General features: G+C 42.3%; 1 protein-coding gene across 1 annotated transcript; it reads left to right on the top strand.

Annotated features, from left to right (window-relative positions):
• Positions 1 to 1111: 1111 nt before the first annotated feature.
• On the top strand, positions 1112 to 23394 carry PPIL1 (peptidylprolyl isomerase like 1). Its single transcript, XM_063097958.1, has 4 exons — positions 1112 to 1352; positions 6841 to 6995; positions 21734 to 21802; positions 22355 to 23394. Exons 1-4 carry the CDS (start codon positions 1297 to 1299, stop codon positions 22573 to 22575), a joined length of 501 nt encoding a protein of 166 aa, XP_062954028.1. The 5' UTR covers positions 1112 to 1296; the 3' UTR covers positions 22576 to 23394.
• The last annotated feature ends 1208 nt before the right edge of the window (positions 23395 to 24602 follow it).

Here is a 24602-nt window from a genome sequence, read left to right as displayed (position 1 = left end):
TGTCTAGTTTTTCTTTACAACCTTATACATCCTTATTTCCACTTGACAATTAAGGACACGAGGGTTTAGGGTTTAGGGCCGGCCCGTGGCTCACTCGGGAGAGTGCGGTGCTGATAACACCAAGGCCATGGGTTTGGATCCTATATAGGGATGGCCGATTTGCTCAATGGCTGAGCGTGGTGCTGACAATACCAAGCCAAGGGTTAAGATCCCCTTACCGGTCATCTTTAAAAAAAAAAAAAAAAGGACACGAGGGTTGAACTGTGGCTAAGAGCAGAAGCTCACCAGCTGAGATAGTTTAAGGATATTCAACCTGTCAGGCTCACTTTCCTCAAAGTAAATAGTAATATCTACCTTGTGGGGTTTTGAAGATTAAGAAAGAAAACACACAACAAAGTTCTTAACTTGATTCCTTGCAGGCACATGATAAGCATTCATTCAGCCATCATTAAGTGGTGTACAAAGCATTTACATAGAAGTTTATTTAGCCCATTTCCTTCTTTTCCTCCCTCCAAACCTCCTCTGGCCCTGAGCAAACCCTCCTAACAACTTTGGGTCACCATCTATCCAAGCCAGTATTTTAAGCCTTACTCTTGTTCTGATCCCTTTGACTTACATATTCCTGCCTCTCCCTTTCCTTATCTCTCATTTTCTTACCGGCCTCGCCTCTTCTCTCCCCTGACTCCTTGCCTTTAGAGACTAGAGGTTCAGATTTGCTGTATGGCTACGGGCAAATAAGTCATTTAACAGCTTATCTCAGTTTTCACACCTGAAAAATGGGAACAGTACTACCTATTTTACAGGATTGCTTTCTGGAAAGTGCAAGCGCTGTGTAAACCGTACACAGCGCCTTAGAAAAACTCGTTACTGTCACCTCTTTATTCCTTTTCCTTTTCTTCCTCTTCCTGTTCCTGACCAATTGTAGGACTAAGAAATTCTTCGAATTGAATGTTAGGAAATAACTCCAATCAGAGTGCAGATTTGCTGGTTGTTCCGCCTTCCATATCTAAACGAGCCAATCAGATTGCCTGGAGAGTGGCGCGGTATCGCCACTTGGAGACCACCTGTAACAGGGCTTGCAGTATTCTCTGTTCTTAAGCCCAGCCTCTCCTCGCCTCGCAACCCAGTTTCCCGGTCTTGGGAGAAGAGTACACCTTCTTCCTTGTCCAAGCCCCCAAATTCTGGCATCCAAAGGGTTGAACGGCGGGGACCGGAAGTGTGCGCAGCAGTGGCGGATCCCTAGCGAATCGACGCCGGAAGTAGCCGTAGCTAGGGAACTATTCCTCAGGCCTCACTATGGCGGCGATTCCCCCAGACTCTTGGCAGCCGCCCAACGTTTACCTGGAGACCAGGTGAGGGGGGTCGGACCTCTGGGGCTGGGCTGGCTGAGGCGACGCGGAGCCTCGCCGCAGGACTCGGATCCCGGCGCGGTCCTCCGGAAGCCCGGAGGGACGTGGAGAGGCGGTCGTGAGGGCCCCCTGAGGGCTGGAGGGGACCGCCACCGCCCGCGTCCAAGCTCCGCACCGATTCTCGCTGAGACCGCAGCGATTGCTGCCTGTTGTCCTCCTCCCTCCACCACGTTCGTTCCTTCACTCATTCATTCATTCATTCATTCATTCATTCAATGAGCACTTATTGAGTCTACAAGCCAGGCACGTAGGATCTGGAATCTAAGGATACAGAGGTGGATAAAACACACAGTCCTGCCTTTAGGATCTTACGGTATAGTGAGGGAGGCAGATATGTAAATATTATATAAGTAGTACTGTTGTGTAAGCTAATTACATAAAAATACAGGAAGAAGCACATTTTCCCAATTATCAAAGAATGATATGATAATGATAACCAATTTGCTAATGACATACCCTGATGTATGTATGCCACCACATTTAGTTTAATCCTCCCGGCAACTCAAATCGTGAAGGTATTATTTTACCTCCTCCTCTACAATTTTAGCAGGAGAAATGCCAAAATTTACAAATTAAATGGCTTGACCAAAGTTTGCTGGCCTCACATGCTAGGTTCTTTAGCTTCATTCCATTATTTCTTGGAAAAAGTTCAAAGTGAGGGCCGGCCTGTGGCTCACTCGGTAGAGTGCGGTGCTGATAGCGCCAAGGCCCCGGGTTCGGATCCCATATACGGATGGCCGGTTCGCTCACTGGCTGAGCGTGGTGCTGACAACACCAAGTCAAGGGTTAAGATCCCCTTACCGGTCATCTTTAAAAAAAAAAAAAAAAAAGTTCAAAGTGAGCTTTCCAAGATAGGACAAGGGATCCTGCTCAAAAACCTTAAATAACTTTTTGCTGCTGTAACAGTATAAAGTTAAAACTTCTTGGTGTGGCATTAAAGGTGATTTTTTTCATCTGGCCATTGCCTACTTGCCCTTCAGCAGCAGCCAGGGGCCAGCCAAGGTCTCTCTACCTGTCTTTCTGTTCTGCCCATGCTGCTTTCAACCAGAGCACAGCGTTCTCTTGGTCCCCTCTATATTTGCTCATGTTCTCCTTGCTCCTTGGCCATCTTCTTCCCCACCTTCTTGTATGGCAAAATTCTACTTCAGGACTCAACCTGTAATTTCTGGACTCCCCTGTTAGTATATTTTTAAGCTACAAAATAAATTGAAATTTAGATCCAAGCAATGTAGAGGTGTATAGAGTAAAAAAGTAAGAGCCACCCCTTTCCTGAAAACACTATCAATAGTTTGTTGGCTGACCATCCATTTCTTTTCTATGTACATATAAACATCTTTGTTTTATATTTAACAAAAATAGGATCATATGATCATACTGTATTTGTTTTTTTCTGTAATTTACTTTTCGTTCACTAATGTGAGAGAACTTCAAAAAGTTCATGGAAAAATGGAATTAAAAGATAAAACTGAAAGATACAAACTTTTTCTCAACATAAGTTCTGTCAAGTTCAAGACACTTGTAAGCAATAATACCAGCCATTTAATCCATCCCTAAAGAACTGAGGGTCCTGAGAATTTAACCATGCCAATGCAGTCTTTTTTACATTATTAACTGAAAAATGGGTGCCCTTTGAAGATTTAAGGCTAAGAAACAAAAAGTCAGAAGAAGCCAAATCAGGACTGTAAAGTGGACGCCTAATGATTTGCCATCAAAACTCTCACGAAATTGCCCTTGTTTGATGAGAGGAATGAGCAGGAACGTTGTCCTGGTGGAGTTGAACTCTCTGGTGAAGCTTTGCTGGGTGTTTTTCTGTTAAAGCTTTGGTTAACTTTCTCAAAACACTGTCACAATAAACAGATGTTATCGTTCTTTGGCCCTCCAGAAAGTAACCAGGAAAATGCCTCAACATCCCAAAACACTACTTGTAAAGCTAGGGCTCACAGACCCCTTGAGCCCGTTGTCCAGACTGGGTCATAAAACCCTCCACATGCAGGTCTACGAGCTAGGTAATAGGAAAAGGTCCTGGGAGCCATAGGTGAAAAATTGATAGGCTTTATTCAGAGCTAGGAGCAGCCACCCTAATGGCTTCCCGGAATGTCTCAAGATGGCCATCTAGCAGAGCCGTTAGTCCTTTATACTTAAGTCCATAACCCAAAACACTTGGGTTCACATGCGCAATCACATTAGACAATAACAAGGAACACCTGGGCACACGTGCATATTTACATCAGATGTTGGGCAAGATTCTGAACATCTGTGGGGCCCTGATCATTTTTTTATATTTTCCCAACTCTACTGCCATGACCTCTGACTCGTTTGCTTTTGCTTTGATTCGGCGACTTCTACTTGGTAGTGTGGGCCAAAATTAAGGCTGAGGCAGAAATAATTTCATGAAGGTTTATTGAGAACCAAATGTAAGGATTGACCTGGGAAACACAAACCAACAAAGTTGAGAAGTGCTCCAAAGTCTATTACAAGCTGAAAGATTTTATGGGAAAATTTCGAAAAGGGAGGGGGACTCCCCACACCAGAGTTGTCCCATATTCATTGGTGGGTAAAATACAGAATTACAACCATTAGTTACAGATTACAGCACATTAAGCAAAATGTGTCTATGTGCAGGATGATGCTTCAGCTAATCTTAAAGATAACTTTGCTGTTTACTCAGAATTAGCATACTATACATTCATTGGTACATCAACAATTGTAAGAACTTACATGAACTCTTTAAGAACAATGTCTCACCCAAGTCATGAGGCCCCCTTCAAGGCAATTGATATTGTTTTGAGAACTGCTAGTGTAGCTGAGTCAGCTGCAAGTCATCAGTAGCCACTGCCTCGATTGTGCTTTGTCTTCAGGATCGTACTGGTAAAGCCATGTTTCATCTCCTGTTACAGTTATTTGGAGAAATGCTTCAGGATCTTAACTTCACTTGTTTAAAATTTCCATGGAAAGTTCTGCTTTTGTCTGCAGCTGATCTGGGTGCAACAGTCTTGGCACCCTTTGAGCAGAAATTTTGTTCAACTTTAATTTTTTAGTCAGGAATGTGTAAGCTGAACCAATTGAGGAGTCTATAGTGTTGGCTATTGTTTCTGCTGTTAACCGTCCATCCTCTTCAATTAGGGCACAAACAGGAGTAATTTTTTCCTTGCAAATTGATATGGATGATCTGCTGCTGCAGGCTTCATCTCCAACATCATCTCGTCCCTTCTTAAAACAAGTTATCCATGTGTAAACTGCTGATTTCTTTGGGGCATTGTCCCCACAAACTTTTCATAAAGCATCAGTGATTTCACCATTCTTCCACCCAAGCTTCACCAGCAATTTGATGTTTGTTCTTGCTTCAGTTTTATCAGAATTCATGTTGCTCTGATAGGGGCTCTTTTCAAACTGATGTGTTAACCTTCTTAGTGCCTCAAACTAGACCCTGTTCAGACAAGTTGTAACAAGTTACTGAGAGTTTATTTTGATGCAAAAAAATGTTTGCAATCCATGCATAGTTTTTTCCTGTACTAATCTTCCGTGAACTTTTTGAAGACTTGTCGTAGGTATTGCTCATAGTATGTATGGATGGTTCAAATTTTAGTCATTTCCTCTTTCAAGGACATGTAAATTACTTTTTTGCTGTGAAAAATACTGGAATGAACATCCTTGCACCTTGTATCCTTTGGCACTTTTTAAAAATTCCCTAGAGAATAGATACGTAGAAGTTGAAATTGATGAGGTATGCACATTTCATACTTGTGTAAGTACTTCCTGATTGTCATTCCAAGAAGTTATTTCCTGTATTTTAAAAATATACACCAGAATGTAAGCTCCATGAGGGAAAAAGCACCTAGAATAGCACCTTGCCCAGAGTAACTAACTGTTAATCTGTATTGAATGGTAGCAGTGTAAGGATGAATTGCAGGCAGAAAGGCTGTTAGAAAGCTATTTTCTAGCACATTCCACATGTAGTTATAGAGTGTTTGTTCATACTGTGCAAGGCACTGGGCTAGGCACTGAATATCCAGGTTTGTTGGGAAGATGGAATGGTTTGGTCAGGGCCCTCACCTCAGATCCAGTTGGGTGTGGTTCAGCATCCTTTGTAAGCAAATTATGTGTGTGTGTGTGTGTGTGTGTGTGTGTGTGTGTGTGTGTGTGTGTGTGTGTGTGTGTGTGTGTGTGTGTGTGTGTGTGTGTGTGTGTGTGTGTGTGTGTGTGTGTGTGTGTGTGTGTGTGTGTGTGTGTGGAGTTAGTGCGCATGTGCGCCAATGTATCTTTTTAGTTTTATTGCTATTCTTGTGTTCTTCAGAGAGAGGAGTTTTAGTGAAGTAGCCTGCCCGGTGCAGCCATGCTTTCCAACCTATGGCTCCAAGGACCTTTTGGCCTGTTACCTAGCTCATAGACCTGCGTGAAGGGGTCTGGTGACCCAGCCTGGCGTGTGAGGGCTCTGGGGACCCAGCCCGGCTTGTGAAGGGTTTGTGGCCCAGTCTGTGAACGGGCTTGAGGGGTCTGTGGGCTCCAGACCCAGCCCTAGTGCAACAATTGGCCCAGTCAGTACAGGATTACCGGCAGGTAAAAGAGCCCGACAACTAGCGTGGTCGCCTAGCTTTACAATTGTCATGAACAGGATAAGAGCTAGACAATTGGCGCTGTGAGCAGGATGCAGACATTAGCCTACGGCTCACAAGGTTATACAGAGTCGACTCAGTTTTCACATTCATTGAGCTTAAAGTCCAGGTGGGTAGTAGAATAGAGGGGAAGGCACCTGTCCTGTTTCATGCTTCTTCCTTATCCTTTAGTGGTATGAGGAGAAGAAAGCATTCATCATATTGGGTAGGTGCAAAGGTTTGAAGTAATCAGGTTTTGCCTTTTTGTACTTCCTCCCTAACACATAAACTGTACCTTTTTTAATATTAATTTTTTTTTGAATAGGTAATATATTTACAAGGATCAAAAATACAAAAGCTTAAAAAAGGTATTCATTGGACATCTTCCTGTCTCCCCTCTACCCGGTCCCTACCCCTTTGCCAGAAACTTACGTATGTGTAAATAAATATGAACTCCTGATGTTTTAATGTCTTTTTGTTTTTTAATATACAAATTAAGTGTAAGAATTTTTTTCCCATAATTTAGTGGTTGTTTATATTGGTTTCAGATGATCAGTGATTTATTTTTATATATAAGGTATTAGAATTCTGAGTTGTCCACAGTTGTTATTTAGCTTAAAAGAAATACCAGAATCCCCTGTGTGTTTTACTCAAAAGAGATAATCTGTTTATATTACTTGCATTGTGTTGTTTTCCTTTGCTGAAGATGAAATCCAGTGGTTGTCACAATTTCGTTAGTTGTAAGCTTGAAAATCAAGAGTCCTGGAGCGTTCCCATAATACTCCTGTCTGCCATGATCTTGTTCTTGACTGGAGCTGTGCTGTCCTCTTCCCCTGCAGCATGGGAATCATTGTGTTGGAGCTGTACTGGAAGCATGCTCCAAAGACCTGTAAGAACTTTGCTGAGCTGGCTCGTCGTGGTTACTACAATGGCACCAAATTCCATAGAATCATCAAAGATTTCATGATCCAGGGCGGTGACCCAACAGGGACAGGTACAGTTAAGCCAACATTGGTTTTTGAAATCTTACTCTGTCATAACTGGGTGATAAGGCAGCCAGAGCTCACTTTTTTGGTGGCTGATTGGTACAGGGATCTAAACCCATGACCCTGGTGTTTACAAGTCTGCAGTTTAATCAACTGAGCTAACCAGCCAGCAGAGCTCTTTTCCACTTACCAGGCATTGGTTGATTCTGGTGACAGCTCCTGTCTTCCCCAGACACACGTGCAAAATTGACTAGAAACCAACCTTGACTCCTGGGCTTGGTAGAGTTACTCATAACTTCCATGTATAACTCACTAAGAGTAAATAATATTTGCCTAAATTGTAGTGATGCATAGAGTAGTCTCATCAATCAGAAGTAAAGAAAAATATCATCTGCAATGTTTTGAGAAAAATAAAATACTGAGTTCTTTCACTGATTTATTCATTTAACAAATACTGAGCATCTGCTTTGTGTTGGATACTTTTCTAAGCTGTAGGGATATAACTGTAAGCAACTGCTCTCACTAAAGCAGGAAAAGGGTGTGGGGATGCAATTTTAGATGAAAGTTAGGGAAGTTATCTCTGAACACATGTTATTGGAGCAGAGGTCTGAATGAAGAGAATAAACCTTGTGACTGGTGGGACAGCATTCTAGATGGCACAGAGGCACTGAGGCAGGAGCCTGTGTTGGAGATCATGTAGTACTTAGTAGGGTATGGTAGAGACTTTGGGTTTTATTCTGAGTCAGATAGGAGCCATTGGAGAGTTTTAAGCAAAAGAGTGATGTGATCTGACCTATGCTTTAAAAAGATCACTCTAGCTGCTATTTGGAGAATAGATGTAGGGGCAAGAATGGGAGCTGGAGACCACTTAGCAGTCTGCTGTAGTCATCCAGTTGAGAAATGTGGTTGGGCCAGGCCGATAATAGAAAAGATAAGAGGTGACTGGATTCAGGTTACATTTTGATAGAGAGCCAATGGGATTTGCTGACAGATAGGATGGGTGGTATTAGAGAAAGAGATGGTCAAGGATGACTTCAAGGTTTCTGGCCTGAATTTACTGAAATGGGGAATGCTGATGGGAGAGGAGGAGGTTTGGAGGGGGAAGATCATGAATTTGGTGTTGGGCATAACATTTGAAACACTTAAAGATTTTCAAGTAGACATGTTGAATAAGTAGTTGGATATAAATGGAAGTCAAGAAAAGGTTTCACATGAAGTATTAATTTGGGAATTATTGACATTTAGATGGGATTTGCTAGTGAAACTGGTGGAACGCTTACTCGATCAAAGGTTCTTGCATCTCAGTCTGCTTTTTCTCTGCTGATTCCTGCTCTTTTGCCTTTAAACAAGCTTGGTTCTCTCTGTGGCAGTCTTTTTTCAGGTTTACTCTTTGTCATTATCCTTTATGGACAGAGCATCCAATTTTTTCAATGTATATGGACACATTTCAAAATGCAGAATATACAGAAAAGTAAAAAAAAGGGGGGGGGAATCACTCATAAGCATAGTTCCTAAAGATTTCTAACCACCATTATCTAATCTCACACTATCCCACCTCTCAGAAATGAGCAATGTTAACCTTTGGTGATGGTGACCATCACTCTAGACATCTTTCTTTTCAGATTTGTTGTTTAAAGGATGGCTGGATGGATAACTAAATAGCTAGGTGGAAGTAATTTCAGAAGGGGATATGTTATGCCTGCTATTTTTAAAACAAACGGTATTACATTTAATTTTGTATATACTTACAAAATTTGACTTCCTGCTGTGAAAGATGAGGAAATTAGTACTTAAATTTCTGCCCATTCTCATCCCCCCTCCTACTTTTTGTTGTTAGTTTTATTATTTTCTGTTTCACCCATAATTCCTTCAGCTACAGTGTGGGTTCTACATTTCAGTGGATTTAGTGCTCACCACTCTGCTTTTATCTTCACAAGTACTAGAGGGCAGATTTCTTGTCCAGTGGTTTTTATGGCAGAGGCTGGAGGGTGTTATATTTTTTAATTCATTCATGTTTGTTGGGCTTGGGCTCACACCCTTCAATCCTGTTGTACAGACTGTGTCACGGACCCCTCACGTGCCAGGCTGGGTCACAGACCCCTCACATGCAGGTCGCGAGCTAGGTAATCCTGGAAGCTGTTGGCAGAGTTGACAGGTTCATTTCAATGTGAGCTCGGTCCTCAGCTTCTTCAGCAGCAGCAGCAGCTTACAGCAGCCTCCAGCAGCAGTAGCAGTGGCATTCTGGGGGCCCTGGCAGCAACAGCCTCCAGCTGCAGTAGTGGCCCCCTCGTTCCCCAAGTAGGGGGCACCCTGGGGGCAGGGGACACTGTGGATCAGAGCCATTTGTCCATTATACTTAAGTCAGATAACCCAGGAACACCTGGGTGCATGTCAGACAACTAAAGAACACCTGAGCGCACGTGCACAATTACAGACAATAACCAAGGAATACCTGGGCACACGTGCGTAGTTATTTACATCAAACTCAGCAGGATTCCAAACAGCCGAGGGATCCTGACCATTTACCTTCACTTTCCCTACTGTGTTTAAGAATTTCTGTCCATTGCCTTTATACTTGAAAAAGACCATGATTGGGTATACTGTTCTTGGGCCATATTCATTCCCTCAGATCTTTTTACACATTCTGATTTATCACCTCCTGGTTTTAACATGGTTTTAGAGAATGCTAAGGCCAGGTTTACCCCTTCCTTCAGTTCGGGGAAAACTTTCTGATTTCCATTTCTGAATATTTTCTCTGTTATACTTACTGGATTTTCTATTTCAGCAAACTAGTCATTCTTTGTTTTATCACCTTTGCCTTTGATATCTATCACATTTCTTTTGATTGTTTGAGATGATTTTTTTTCCCTTATTTCCCTGCATTCACTGAAATAATCTCAGACCTTTACTCTGTGCATTATTCAATTTTCAGTCATGTCTATTCTGTTCTTTACTGTTCTAATTTATTTATTAGCTCTTTATTGGTGTCATTTGGGTCTCAGTTTGTTTTCTTCACTCTGCAACCCTTTCACCTTATTCTGTGATTTGTTATGTTGTCTTTGAGTTTTGTTTTATTAGAGTCTTCTTTCTGTTTTTTATTGGTGGCTGGCTGATACAGGGATTTAAACCTTTAACCTTGGTGTGTTATCAGCACCATGCTCTAACCAGCTGAGCTAACCAACCCGCCTTAGATTCTTATTTCTGTTGAATAATCTGTAGATTGAGACAGCATTGGAAAAGCCACTTCTTGGGCTTTGTTTTCTCCCAGACTGAGTTCCTGAGGTATTTTTCCTTCCTTCCCCCTCTCTTTCTGTCCTTCCATTTGTTGTGGGATGTAGTTTCTGTGCCATTTCTTTTCATCTTATCCATGCTTGATGTCAGCACCTATGTAGTCCCTACCTTTTATTTGCTCAGATATGGTGTAAGTGGATTCTCCTTGTCATTCTCCCCACCTGTGTGGAATCAGTTGCTGTCCCACTCCCAGTGCTAGGTTCCTTTCTCTCTGTTTTCTTTTAGCCTTGGGGAGGTGTGAGAGAAAACTGGAGCTCAACTGGAGCCCCTTGTGTGAGGGCTAGCTTCTGTTCTGTCTTCCTAGACACCATTCAAGCCCTGTCCCAGGGCCCCCTCTACCAGCCAGTGGTGTCCCTATACACTTCCACCCTCATTTCTGAGTAGTTCCCCACGTATGGCCCAATGCCTCCAAAGGTGTCGAGCCCTGGTTGTCTGCCTGCACTCCTGAGCCCCTGTGGTGTGTGTGGGCTTCTGCTCTCAAGGGCTTCTCCCTAAATTTTTCAGGGCTGCTCACCCCCTCCCTCTGTTGGTTTCTCAAAATTGGAGGGTATTTGTCAGTGATGACCACACTGCTGGAAACCTCCCAGGCTCCCAAGCCAGGAAGTGGGGAGGTGCCAAGGGCCTCAGCCACGCCCTGTGACGTCCACATTCAGCCCTGTGACAACTGAACCACTACCATCAGAAAGTCCCCAGGCTCCCCAGCAGGGGTTGGGATAGCCTTAGCCATGCTTCCCGCCAGCCCCTCCACAACCAGGCCAGTGAAGGAGCCAGCCCTGCCCCCCAGCTCCACCTCCATCCCCCTCCCCCCTCCCACTGCTCTGCAACATCTTTGAATGTAAAAAAATAATAATAATAAATAAATTTTAAAAAATTAATTATGAGACTGTTAGGCTGAGACAGCTCAAGTGCCTTGGGCTCCTATGTAAATAAACAAATCAGAATTAAGTAACTTCTGACTAGCGACTTTCCACTTTAACCAATCAAATATTCAGAGAATAGCTTACAAAAGTTTTCCCTACCTTCCCCTCAGGGGAGCCCAAATTGCTTGTAGTTTGGTGCTGCCCAGTTCGTAAATCACAGTCAGCTCAAATAAACCCCTTAAAATTAAAAAAAAGAAAAAGAAAAGAAAAATTGTAGAGTATTTGTGAGAATTCTCAGCATGACGCTCCTTTCCTGACTACTACCTTCAGGGATTGCAGGCAGGAGAATCTTCTACTTCTTTCCTTGACCAATTCTTTTTGGAATTTTTAGAAAGCTTGTTTTCTTTTCTTATTTGGTTGATGCTGGTGAATTTTTGGCTTTTTCAATTTTAATTTTTTTGTGTTCACTTCATTGGGTATTGGGGTGAAGCCGAATCTAATCCTGCTTCATTCCACTTTCTTTATCTGAAAATGTTCTGCAAATACTTTGATGTAATTCGTTCAGGTCTTCTTCCTCTTATTGTCGTTATGAAATAAATTTTAATTCATAACACGAGTGAATTGAGAGAGTCCATGATTAGTGTGAAAGAATTGGAAGTGACTCAGATGTGAGTAGCTCATTCTAGAACTTCCTTATAGGAAGGTTCACAATCCTTTATAATGTCACATTTCCATGATATAATTTTCATGAGGTTGAATCACTCAATAGATTTTTCAAATAGCTGCATCTAGCCTCAAGTATAATGAATGATTGAGCAGCCTGCTAGCAGGTCTGTGGTGGAAGGCAAACAGGAGTTGTGGTGGGTTGCTAGTTCACGTCTGCTAGCTGATTAGATAACGATGTTTTTTGCCAAACATCTCAGGTGGGCAGCATGTGATGTCCTGGGCTCTTCAGCAAGTTGATGTGCAGTTCCATTCCCAACTGTCCCTCAGTCTAATTACTCTGGAACAACTCTTTCCGTGGCCTTCCCTTGATATGTCTTTGCCAGATGCTTTCTTAATTCAAATACCCTTTGACTTCCTGCTTCTTTTCATTTTTTTAAACCATTTTTCTACCTTCAAATTTCCCATGTTATGATAACTCTATGCTATTTCTTTCTTTAGCCTTCTGGATGTTTTTAAAATCTGTTTGTACTGCCCTCATCCCCTCCTCCCTATAAGACACGACATCCTATCGAGTTCTTCCTTTGGCTCTTGCTGCTCTGCACTTGGCCTCACAGTTCTCAGCAGCTGCCCTGATTGCTGTGATTAATTATATGCTGATTAGCCTATGCAGCACCCTCACTCTGATTTCATCTCTCTTCTTGGTAGCCCCAGGAACATCTGAAATTTAACATGTTGAACAGCAAGCTCATTGTTAATTTTATTCATTTGATGAATATTTGCTAAGAGTCTGCTGCGTATCCTGCGCTATTCTAAGGCCTGTGAGGAGTACTTAAGCATTGGAAGCCAGGGCACTTTTCTTCCTTGCAGCTCCCAGCCCTGCCAGGAAACAAGTTATTCATTATAAGAAACAACTAGAAAGTAATAATATAAATATGCAAATGTATATTGATATGATTTGGATTATGTATATAATATAGGTTGGAATAATTCATAATAAAGGAAAAAGTACAGTGGAGTGGGATTAGAATGGGAAGAGGGCGTATTGTGAAGTGGGTCTTGAAGGAAATGTAGAATTTTAATTCTTGGGAAGTAGAGGGAAGGGCATTTTGGATTTAAGAAGAGTGAGTACAGAGCAGAGGCAGGAGTGATGGATGTGAACCCACCTTACACACTGGACTGGTTCTGTGGCATAACCCAGGGGGACAGCCACCTCTCCATGCCTAGGACAATGCATAATATGACATTCTAAGCCCCCTATAAAATTTGTGAATCTCTGAACTGCATGTTTAGGGGACAGTAAAGGAGCTGTTTGGGCAGAGTGCACAGAGTTGTAGGAGATAACATGGAGGGGGTAAGATGGGGCCAGTTAATGGAGGACCCCTCACCACCACCACCACTAACAGAAGAGTTCAGATTTGATCTGGCATGATTCGGGGACCATTTGGGATTCTTGAGTCTGGAATAAGAAAAATGCGTGAGGAAATTTCATCCCACTGTGGTATACGGCAAGGTAGTGTGGTGTGGGAGTGAAGAACAGTGATGTGGAGCCCGGTAGACTTGGGCTTGAGTCCTGGCTTTACGTGAACATATATTACACTAGACAAGTTATGTAACCGTGTTGAGCCTTTTTATCTATAAATGGGAGTGTGGTTATACACACTTCCTAGGGCTGTGAGTAGTAAATGGGCTGATGTTTGTAAAATGGTTAGCACAGGCTTGAAACGAAATAGGAGCTCAGAAAAGTGTGGTTATTCATTTTGGTTGTTAATTCATTTAGCGAGTGTCTGTTGGAGTCTTTCTGTAGGCCAGGGCGTTCTGAGAACTGGAGGTGCAACAGTGAATAAGAAAGCCTTCATAGTGCTCTCATTCTAGTGGGAGAGACAGAAAATGAACAAATGAGTGCATAATATACTGTCAGGTCATGACAAATGATATGAAATATGTACTGTCAGGAGATACAGCAGGGTTTCTCAACCTTGGCAACTATTGGCATTTGGGGCTGGATAATTCTTTGTTGTGGGGGCTGTCCTGTGCATTGTAGGATGTTTAGCTGCATGTCTGGCCTCTACCCACTAGAGGCCAATAGAACCTCTCAGCTGTGACAATCAAAATTGTCTCTAGACATTGCCCAATGTCCCCAGGGGTCAAAATCACCCCTGGTTGAGAACCACTGGCCTAGAGGGTGAAAGAACTGCTGTTTTGGATAGTGTGATGGGGAAGGCCTGTTTGACAAGGCAGCATTTAAGCAGAGCTCTGAATAAATGAAGTAGTGAGCCAAGAGACTTGGGGACAAGGACAGTCCAAAGAGAACAGCAATCAGAGGCCCTAGGCCAGAGTGTGTTTGGCAAGAAACCACGTAGCCAGCGTGGCTGGAGCAGGTGAGTGCAGGGAGAGTAGCAGAGCATCTAATCATGGAGAGTCCTGTAAGCCGTGGGGATGACTGTGGATTTTGTTCTGTGTGATGAAATGTTGATGGAGGATTTCAAGCAGGGGGTTGCCATGATCAGACTTGTTTTAAAAGGATCCCCCTGGCTGCCATGTGAAGAATAGACCGGTGGAGAAAGGCAGAGGCAAGGCTGGAAGCAGGGAGACCCGTGGGAGACTTTTGTTATTGTCAAAAGTAGAGATTGTTGTAGTTTGGACTAGGGTGATAGTGGCTGTGTTAATTCTGGTCCTCTGGGAAGCAGACACCAAGGCAGAGTTAGAGGTTTGAGAAATTTATTGGGGAAAGATAAAGGGGCAACGGAGCCAGAGTTGGAAGGGGAAGTCTCTACTCATACAGGCCTGACACCTGTGAAAGGAAAGGGGAAGAGGAAAAGAGGCCAGCAGAGGAAAAGGAGGAGCTGCCATGACAACACCATGGTAGGAGGAACACCATGACGATGCAGAGTCGTGGAGACCTAGTGAAGACAGTGTTTCAAGAAGAGTGACATCAACTGTCAATGCTGCTGTGAATCAAGTAGGGTGAGGCCTGAGGATTGACCACTGGATTTAACAACATGGTGCTTGCTGGAGACCTTCATAAGAGCAGTTTCAGTGGAATGGTGAGGTAGAAGTCTGAATGGAGAGTGTTTAAGAGAGAATAGGAGGAGGGGAAGTGGAGACAATGGGTGTTAACACCTTTTTAAGGAGTTTTTCTGTGAAGGGATGCAGAGAAATGGGATACTTGGAGACAGAGTTTTTGTTGTTTTGTTTTAAGGTAGGAAATATTAATAACATGTTTAAATGCTGATAGGAATGACCCATTATAAAGAGAAGAATTGATACAGGAGAGGGGGAAATTGTAGTTGCAAAGTTCTTTAAAGGTGAATGGGATTAGGTACGTGGTGGTGGGATAGTCATGTGAACAATTTATTCGTACAGTGTATTAATAACAGAGGAAGGAAGGAAGGTCAGCCGGGATGTACGGAGGGAAGTGGATTTGGTAGTGAGAGCATGTGAAAGTTTTCTTGTGAATAGTTCCTTTTTCTTAGTACAGTAAGAAGCATGGAGAAGCGAGGGAGTGGTGGAGGTTTGAGGACAGAGGAACTAGAATAAACCCAGGCAGACTGTCTCCCAAGCTAGCACTGTTAATCATGACCTACAGCTGCCTGTCATGGAAAATGCCCAGGTTACCTCAGTTGGAGGTGCCTCATCATAACTGATACTACTGTGCGCTTACTTCATGTTATATGTTATATGGTTTCCATGCATTATCTCACTTAATTCTTATAACAAGCCTATGACATAGATACTACTGTTATTACCGTTTTGTAGATGAGGAAACTGAGGCTTAGAGACATTTAGTATCTTGCTTTACAGTTAAACAGATAGTAAGTGGTGGAGTCAGAGCTGGAATCCAGATGTCTCTGACTCCAAAGGCAAGTGAGGAAGAGAAGACTCCATGTTAAGAACTGTAAAGCCTCTTGGAGAACTGTGGTATTGTTTCCCATGGTAGATCTGGTATCTGGCATTTGCCTTGATGATCCAGCAACAGCTCCAGTAGTCAGTTCCCCCTTCCTACTCTGTTGCTAACAAAGTTATTGTCTCAGTTAGCAGTGCTTTCGCCTACCGGTAATCGAAAACTCAACCATAATGGCTGTTTTGTTTTTCTCACATAAGGAAACATCTGGAAGTACACAGTTATCATCGACTCAGCTGCCCAGCAGAGTTGTCAGGGAGCCAGGTTTGCTGTGTCTTTCCACTCCACCGTTCTTAGTGTGTTGGTCTTTGGTCTCAAACTTGTCATCTTATTGTTGCAAGATGGTTGATGCTGCTCCTGACATCACCCTGTTTTCTTTTTTCGTTGTTTTCGTTGTTGTTTTTCCTTGTTACCCTGCTTTCAAAGAAGGAAGATGGGGAAGGAGCTATGAATGAAAGATAGAAGAGTGTGTTTGTTCTCTTTTTTACCAGGAAAGCTTTCTCAGAAGCTCTACTCAGCAGACTGTTTATATCAGTAAGTCAGAACTGGGTCATCTGGCATTCCTGGCTGCAAAAAAGACTGGTTGCTACCTGCCTTCCTTGCTCTGAAATTGAGGCAGGCCATGAAGAAGGAGTTTGGGAAGCTCAGGGACAACTGCCCTACAGTGCCTGTTGGAGGTACTCTTGCCAAAAGAGAGGCTTTGATTGCCCTCTCTCACATGGGTCTCCTAATGGTCATTACTCACCTGTCGCTGCTTTGGGGCTGGACATTAATCCATGGTTCCATCAGCTGTTGCATGGGATGTTGCTTTGCCTCCCACGGATTTGTCACCTCTTTCCCCCTGGGTGACAGAACCACCAAAGATCACTCAAAGCCCATCTCTTTTGAGCAGTGGGAAGCCCCAGAAAGGGGTTAATATCCCAGGACTTCCTCAAGCACGAGGCATTTCATCCATTTGGGAAATTAACCGCAAATTGGGGTTCTCTTCCTGCATTTATTCTCCAGACCAAGAAGTTACAGGAAGAGACATAGGTGGGGTTTTGCTAAGTAGAGTTTAAAAAGTTTTTACAATAGAAGCTGGTAACATTCAGTAAAAACAAGTCAGATGACATTCTGTTAGGCAATTAAGTGATCCACTAACAAAGGCTTGATTTATTTTATTTATTTTTTTTTTTTTAAATTTTCTAAACAGCTTTATTGAGGTATAATTGACATATAATAAACTATGTGTTTAAAGTGTACAAATTAACGTTTTGATGTTTGTATACACCCATGAAACATCACTATAATCAACATAGTGAACAAACTCCTTACGTCCAAAAGTTTCCCTTTTGTTCTTTTCAAAAATTATGATTAAATTTACATAACATAAAATTTACCATCTTAACCATTTAAGTTTATAGTTCAGTGACATTAAGTACATTCCCATTGTTTTGCAACCACTTCCACCATGTATCTCGAAAACTTTTTCATCTTCCAAAACTGAATCTGTACCCATTAAACAATAACTCCTCATTCCCCCTCCCCCAGTCCCTGGCAAACACCATTCTACTTTCTATGAATTTGATTAGTTTAGGTTCCTTATATACATGGAATCATACAGTATCTGTCCTTTTGTGACTAGCTTATTTCACTTAACATAATGTCCTCAAGATTTATTCATGTTGTAGCATGTGTTAAAATTCCCTTTGCAAGACTGAATAACATTCCATTGTATGTATATGTCACATTTTGTTTATTCATTCACTTGTCGATGGACACATGGGCTTCTTCAACCTTTTGGCTACGGTGAATTATGCTGCTCTGAACATGGGTGTACAAATATCTGAGTCCCTGCTTTCAGTTCTTTGGGGTGTATGAGTATACCCAGACATGGAATTGCTGGATCAGATGATAATTTAATTCTTTGAGGAACTCTTTCTTTGTCCTTTCAAAATCCCAGCCTTCAGCTCCTCACTTCCATTCCCAGGCAACCACTGATCAAAGGCTTGATTTAGCCAACATTCCTTTTCCCTCCAGCAGCTTTTTAGTAACTTTACATATCAGTTAGTAACTTGTCTGTCTTTGAGCCAGCAACCTTGCTGTGTTACAATTCTGATCTTGCAACAGAGACTCAATAGCCTGGGGAAATTTTCCTGTCCTTTGCAAGGTCAGTATTTGAAACTACAAGGCTTTGGAAAACCAGGCCCTATGAAGTACATTTGCTTTATGAATCCTCTACAATGGAAGGGGTAGAGACAAGTAGCACTAAGTATGGTCATCTTTGTGTGAGAGACCACTCTGCATGTCTTATGTCTTAGACATCTCTCCAGTTCATCTTGGGAGGGTTCCTCAGTCGGTGACTGAGAGAAGGAACAAGAGACATCAGAAGAGTCTTGGGGATAAGAAAAGGTTTTTTTGTTTTTAAGAAACAGCACAGATCATAAAGAAAAAGATTAAGGAATTTCAGCTGCAAAAACTGCATCAGAAAATCCCATTAAGGGCCAGCCTGTGGCTCACTTGGGAGAATGTGGTGCTGATAACACCAAGGCCACAGGTTCGGATCCTATATAGGGATGGCCGGTTCACTCACTGGCTGAGCGTGGTGCTAACAACACCAAGCCAAGGGTTAAGATCCCCTCACCGGTTATCAAAGGAAGAAAATCCCATTAAAAGGGAAAAAAGTCAAGCGGGAGAAGATATTTGCAAAACATTAACTGACAAAGGATTCGTATCCATTATTTATATATCTATATATATAATTTAAAATGTTAAACCACTCAGTAGAAAAGTGGTATTTTGCAGAGGAGGAAAGCTAAATAGCCAGTAAACGTGAAATTTTGCCCAACTTCAGGGCAACACAAATTAAAACACCACAAGAGATCTCACACCTCTCAGACTAACAGATGTTAAAAAGTCTGACAAAAGGACCTCAAGCAGTAAGAGAGAGAGCACAGTGGGTAGGGTGTGTGTTAGTTCTTCCTCTTTGACAACACATTTAGGAAAATGTGAGAGCTCTTGCAGTTGTGTTTGGGCGACAATATAAGGATGATTATTAACAGTGTGGTTGACAATAGCAAAAACATTGGAAAGATCCTCAGTATCCATCAACATGTTAACCACAAGGTCCGGGGTTCAATCCCTATACTGCCCAGCTGCCAAAAAATAAATAGAAAATCCATCAACACAAGAAAAGATAAGACATAGTGTTATAATCATACAGTGGGATGAATACTACAGAAAACTACACAGAACAGAATGGATGAATCTCACAAACGAACGAAAAAGCTAATTGCAGAAAAATACATAGAGTATCATACATAAATGATATATAATATCATTTATATAAACTTAAAGACATGCAAAACAGCAATACTATTTTTTTAGGGATATGTACAAGGGTACTTCAAACAGTTCATGGAAAAAATAGAATTAAAACATAATATGAATCTTTCCATGAACTGTTTGAAGTACCCTTGTATATGTGCAGTAAAAAAGATATGTGACACAGAGTCACATATCCATGTTTGTCATGGAAATGACAAACTCCTGGTCAGAATGCTGGTTACCTGAGAGGAAAATGTGATTATCTGAGGCAGTCGTTAGCTCTTGGGAGAGTGAGGGGTAGAGAGGGATGCACCATGTGTACATGGGCTCTTAGCTGGATTTGCTATACTTTATTCTTGGGGGAGGCGGGTATGTGTGGCCAGGTCATAGTTTGTCATATTATTCTTTGTATTTTGTATATCTGAAATACATACATTGGATAAATGTTTAAAAGAGAGGACAGAAGAGGCACAGAACCTTGAAGTACAGAGCTTAGAAAACAGGTCTATGCCTGTCTCCGTAGTGTCTTTGCTAGACCAGACTCAGCCTGCAAAGCTTCTAAATTGTTCGCTTTCCAGCTGATCATTGATATCTGTGTAGCAAGCTCTGCACCAGAGAACTCTTTAATCACTCCCTGTCCCTCACCACCTTGCCTCTATTCCACATGCCGAAAGGAATGTTTAGATTAGACTTATTTGTCTTTCTGACATTTTGCTGCAAACACTACTGAGTTGAAATAGGTTATGAAAAGATAACATATTATGAGTAGATGGTGCTGTAGAGGTCCAAACTAGTTGCAGTTGGTCAAACTATGCCTAGTGAGTGAAAAGGGGCCTCCATACTCTTCTTATCTCCTTCTGATTGCTTAAAACCACCCGCTTCGTCTGTGACTCTTGACTGGCCTGTCCCTTAATCCTCTTCTTGTTTTGGTGATGTTTCTATGATGGTTTTCAGTTCCAAGAGGGCAAAGGCCTGGAGGCTTTGTTCTGGCAGCCGTTTGCTTGTAGGGATCACACTTTCAAGGCTCAGCCTGCAGATAGTACAGTACCGAACAGAGTCCTCAGCTAGCTCACTCAAGCCCTGCACGCAATGCCTGGCCTCAGTTTGGCCCCACAGCCCTTTCCCTCTTCTCTCATCAGCCCAAGCCCTGCCAGTAACCCCAGGCAGGAACTCTAACTTAACTCTGGTGGTTGCCAAAGGCAGAATAAAGGGAAGGATCAAGTCAGAGGGAATATATTGGTTACATAATTGCTGTTTGGAAGTATGCCTGCAGGTTGGAACTTTTTAAATGAATTTTTACATAGTTTGGTATACTTCATTAATTTTCCAGAAGCATAGGTAGCCTCAGTCAGGTGAGAGGTTTCCCTTAGTCTGTTAGGATTCACCCCATTCTTCTTTGCATGAGAGCAGTGTTTTCTTCCAGAAATGGAAGCTGTGACAGGCTCCCTGTGGTGGAGCAGTCTAAAAATTAAAGCAAAAGATTTTACCATGGAAACACCTTAGCCATGCCCGGGGCCTTGAGGTAGACATGGTGCTTTACACGCTACTTTTATAACAGGCTGTAGACAGAGGTGAGCTCCCTAGTCTGGGCTGTTTTCTAGCTGTCAGTTAAGCAAATTATGCTGATAAATTCAGTGTTCACTTTGTTCCAGGCGGTTTCATCTTGGATGGTCAACTTGGAAAGACTAATGTAGTTCAACAAAGTGTATTGTTGACAATATAATTGATTAATATTGTTTGGGAAAGTTGATTCCTATTATGACATGTTTTCCTATGGGAAAGCCATATTTAACTTATACCCTTTTGCTCTAAGAACAAAACCTACCTGAACTTAGGGTATCCAGCACAGCACCATGCTTTTATGGAAGCCAGTTCTTTGTGACCCTCACCCCTACCCAGTGGCTTAATGGCAAACACACCATATTAATATAAATAACATTTGGTGGTGATGTTGCTAGCAAATCATTCCCAGTCCCATGTGTCTTCGTTTTCTCTTTGCGATATACTACCTCTCCCTCAGTGGACTCTGCCTGCTGTAATGTTATTCCTTTCTGCCACATTGCCACTTACCCACTGTCCCTGTTTCTCCTTAAGCTGGATAGCTTTGACTTAAATGAATTTTGTTTCCCATCACCTAGGTTAAGGGTGGCAAATAGGTTTCAATTCTTGTGCCATCTCTGATCCATTAATAATGGCTGCCTGGAGTTCTGAGTTGGTAAAGATTCAGAGGTAAATCTGAGCTCAGCAAGGAAGAATGCTGATTGATTAGCAGTGTCTGTGATGGGCACAGGGTTAGGGCTTGGAGAATTCCTATCTAAAATACTCATAAAAATATTAAAAATAAAAAAACCTGATAACACATCAGATTATGAATGGTGATTGTGTATAGATTGTTATAGATTACAGGGGACTTTAATGTTCTTTTCATAATGTTCTATGTTTTCTACATTTTTGACAGTGAACATGTATTACTTTAATAAGCAGGAATAAACACTCAGTGTTATTTTGAAAAGAAATGTCTTACCTGAATGAAACCAGTGATTTGAATATGCTGTGTTGGTGCTTGATTCTGTAGTTACAACATACCTAGCAGGGGGCTAGGAGCACTCACTGTCTTTTCCTTTGATGTATTCTGAAAAATTCTTTGACGCTGGGCCATTGCTTTTGCTGTGAGGTAGAATGTGGGACTGGCTCGTTCATGTCTCGTCTATTAATTGGGCAGGTCGAGGTGGCGCTTCCATCTATGGCAAACAGTTTGAAGATGAACTTCATCCAGACTTGAAATTCACTGGTAAGTTTGTAATCTGGCTGGACTGGGTACGAAGGGGGAGTGGATTTTAAAAGCTTGCTCTTTTGGCTGTGATTCAAGGTGAATGCCTGACACCCTGGCATGGTGCCAGATAGCTGCCCGGCCATGGCGCCACAAAGAGCCCTGGCAGATTAGAGAAAGTGGCACCTCTCACAGAGTCCTGAGCGATTCAGTGTACTTGTTGAATTTCATAAACTTTAGAGTATCAAAAGCTTCCCCCAAAGAAACAGGAGACTTTGCTTGGTTTTTTGAGGGGAGTCAGGAAGATGGTCCAGCAGATAGCAGGGATCATCAGCGGTTGAGGCTAGGGAGCAGATGAGGACAGGAAAGATGAGGTCATCAGGGCATTGCAGTGATGGCCTTTGTGAAGAGCAGAGAGACTGCCCTGAGGGGGAGGTTGTCTGGGTCTGGGCACTTAGTGACAAAGGACAGAACAAAGTCCTGGCTTCTTTTCATCCCTAGGAAGGGTAGCAACTCTACACTGGAGCTGCGGGGGTTATTCATGCTCTCTCTTCTCTTCCTTTTTTCCACCAGGGGCTGGAATTCTCGCAATGGCCAATGCAGGGCCAGACACCAATGGAAGCCAGTTCTTTATGACCCTTGCCCCTACCCAGTGGCTCGATGGCAAACACACCATTTTTGGCCGAGTGTGCCAGGGTATAGGAATGGTGAACCGCGTGGGAATGGTGGAAACAAACTCCCAGGACCGCCCGGTAGACGATGTGAAGATCATTAAGGCATACCCTTCTGGGTAGACTTGCTGCCCTCTTGGACACACCCAGGTCTTCTGAGATGGTCCCAATGAACCAGCTTCCAGGTGACCTAGAACTTCATTCTAGGTCAACATAACTCTAAACTTCATTTTGGCCTTGTAAATCATGGAGCTAATAGGGAAACCTGGGGTCTTGGGTGAGTTAGAGATGGAAGTATATTTGAGTAGTATGCTTCTTTGCTCTTCCCCCAGTGCCTAGGTTGACAGCATTTGCAGAAATGCTTATGCATGTTTATTCACAGGCTACTGTTCACTGCACATGACCCATACTGCTCCTTCTTGTGTGTGTCAGCTCTGATACACTTAGAACAAAATGAAGACTGTCATTTCACAGTGCCTAACCAAACTTCTTCCTGGGGAGATTTATATTTTGGCCTATTCTGCAGTCTAGGTTGGGTGACGTCAACAGAATTCAAAACCAAGTGGTGTCTATCAGCCTTCTTAACTCTATACACACTCTATTTCAGTCTCCTACATTTGTTCTTCCAGGGAATGTATGCATCTCTCTCTAATTTTCCTTCTCAAAACCAGAGAACATCAACACCGCTGTTTCTGACACTTAGACATCCCACGCAAAGCCACATTGAATTTTTGCCAAATGAAAAATGCATCCAACAATCAAGTTTCTAAGAAGGTGTCAAGTGGGGAATGATAATGTGTAATGATTGAGAAATGAATTTATTAAAAGGAAGCAGAAGCATTGACCACTTTTTTTCCCCAGGAAGGAGTAAGTAGAAATCTGCAGCGAGCACAAGGACATACCGAATTCTGCTTTAAAAGCTGTATTATCGTAAAGGAGAAGCACCACTTAAGTTTTTTTAACCTAAGACTTTAGAGAAATTAGTAAGAGATTTTTATAAAGTTTTTTTTTAATCTTTCTAAATTTTGGGAAGAGGGGGAGGGGTTAGAGGAAGGAAGTTGATACCTGTGTAATACATAGAAACTTACAAAATAAAATGCCATTGATGGTTGAAATCACTGCAGTGGTCTGATTTTAAATATTGCATGAGGTTCTAACAGCCATTTTAATCTCAACCATCTCACGTAGTATTGCAGAGCTCATACCTTCAAGATTTCACATCATTTTAGGTTTATGAATCTCAAGTGGACTTCAATTCAAGAGCAGTTCTTTTGAGGGGGGAGCAGCTGGCCAGTACGGGGATCCAAACCCTTGACCTTGGTGTTATCAATACTGTGCCAACCAACTGAGCTAACTGGCCAGCCCTCAGGAACAGTTCTGATTTTAAAAAGGCAGAACCAAAAAAAGAAGTTAAGTGATATCAATTGGCATTTTTGAGTGAGGGGAACTACCTGTAGGTAAACCAGGTCAATGTGCTGAGAGACCTGAACCAGCCCTCAAACTTGCAAGAGAACTACCTGCTCATTGTTATGGGACCATAGGCAGTATGTATTGTGGTTGCTTTCTTAAACTGGTAGCTCCTTGAAAAGGGAATTATAACTCCAATGTTTCTTTTCACTCTATAAATTTTGGAAAAGGTGATTTACTTTATGCAATGGCCAAACAAGGTTCTGCTCCCCAAGCCTTCCCCACCTTCAGCCTCTTTCTCCATCTTTCCATCTCCTATTTCTCAAGAACAAAAAAGCAAAACCTAACAACAAACTATGTAATTGACTTTGTGACTTCTCAGAGATGGTTTTGGTGTACAAAGTCATGTTCTACACTCTGGGAAAATAGAAACATTTTTTTTTCAGCCTGGACTGGGTGAATAAAATTGGATCTGCCTCTAAGAGAAAGGAATAAAACACCTGTCCACTACTCTCCCAGAATTATAATCCTGCAAATTCCCACTTCCTCCGGGGCATGGGGGTGATAGAAACATACCGTCACTACTTTGAAGTAAAGAAGGTTCTGTGTATACTTAGGAAGAGAGCAGTACAGCACAGTTCCCTGTTTCTGGAAAGGTACACCAAATATATGCTGCAGTGATCACACATGAGGGCATGTGCCAGTTTTGATAAAGGATGTGACCTCAAAGAGTGCAACTTGAA

Source organism: Cynocephalus volans, chromosome 5 (assembly GCF_027409185.1).
Source record: "Cynocephalus volans isolate mCynVol1 chromosome 5, mCynVol1.pri, whole genome shotgun sequence".
NCBI lineage: Eukaryota > Metazoa > Chordata > Mammalia > Dermoptera > Cynocephalidae > Cynocephalus > Cynocephalus volans.
Note: the sequence above shows the minus strand (reverse complement) of the source record. Positions and strands in the feature narration are given on the sequence as shown.

Coding starts and splice junctions, on each gene's coding strand:
- PPIL1 (XM_063097958.1), top strand. CDS start 1,297: ATGGCGGCGATTCCCCCAGACTCTTGGCAGCCGCCCAACGTTTACCTG. Junction 1,353..6,840: donor AACGTTTACCTGGAGACCAG/GTGAGGGGGGTC, acceptor CTTCCCCTGCAG/CATGGGAATCATTGTGTTGG. Junction 21,803..22,354: donor TCCAGACTTGAAATTCACTG/GTAAGTTTGTAA, acceptor TTTTTCCACCAG/GGGCTGGAATTCTCGCAATG.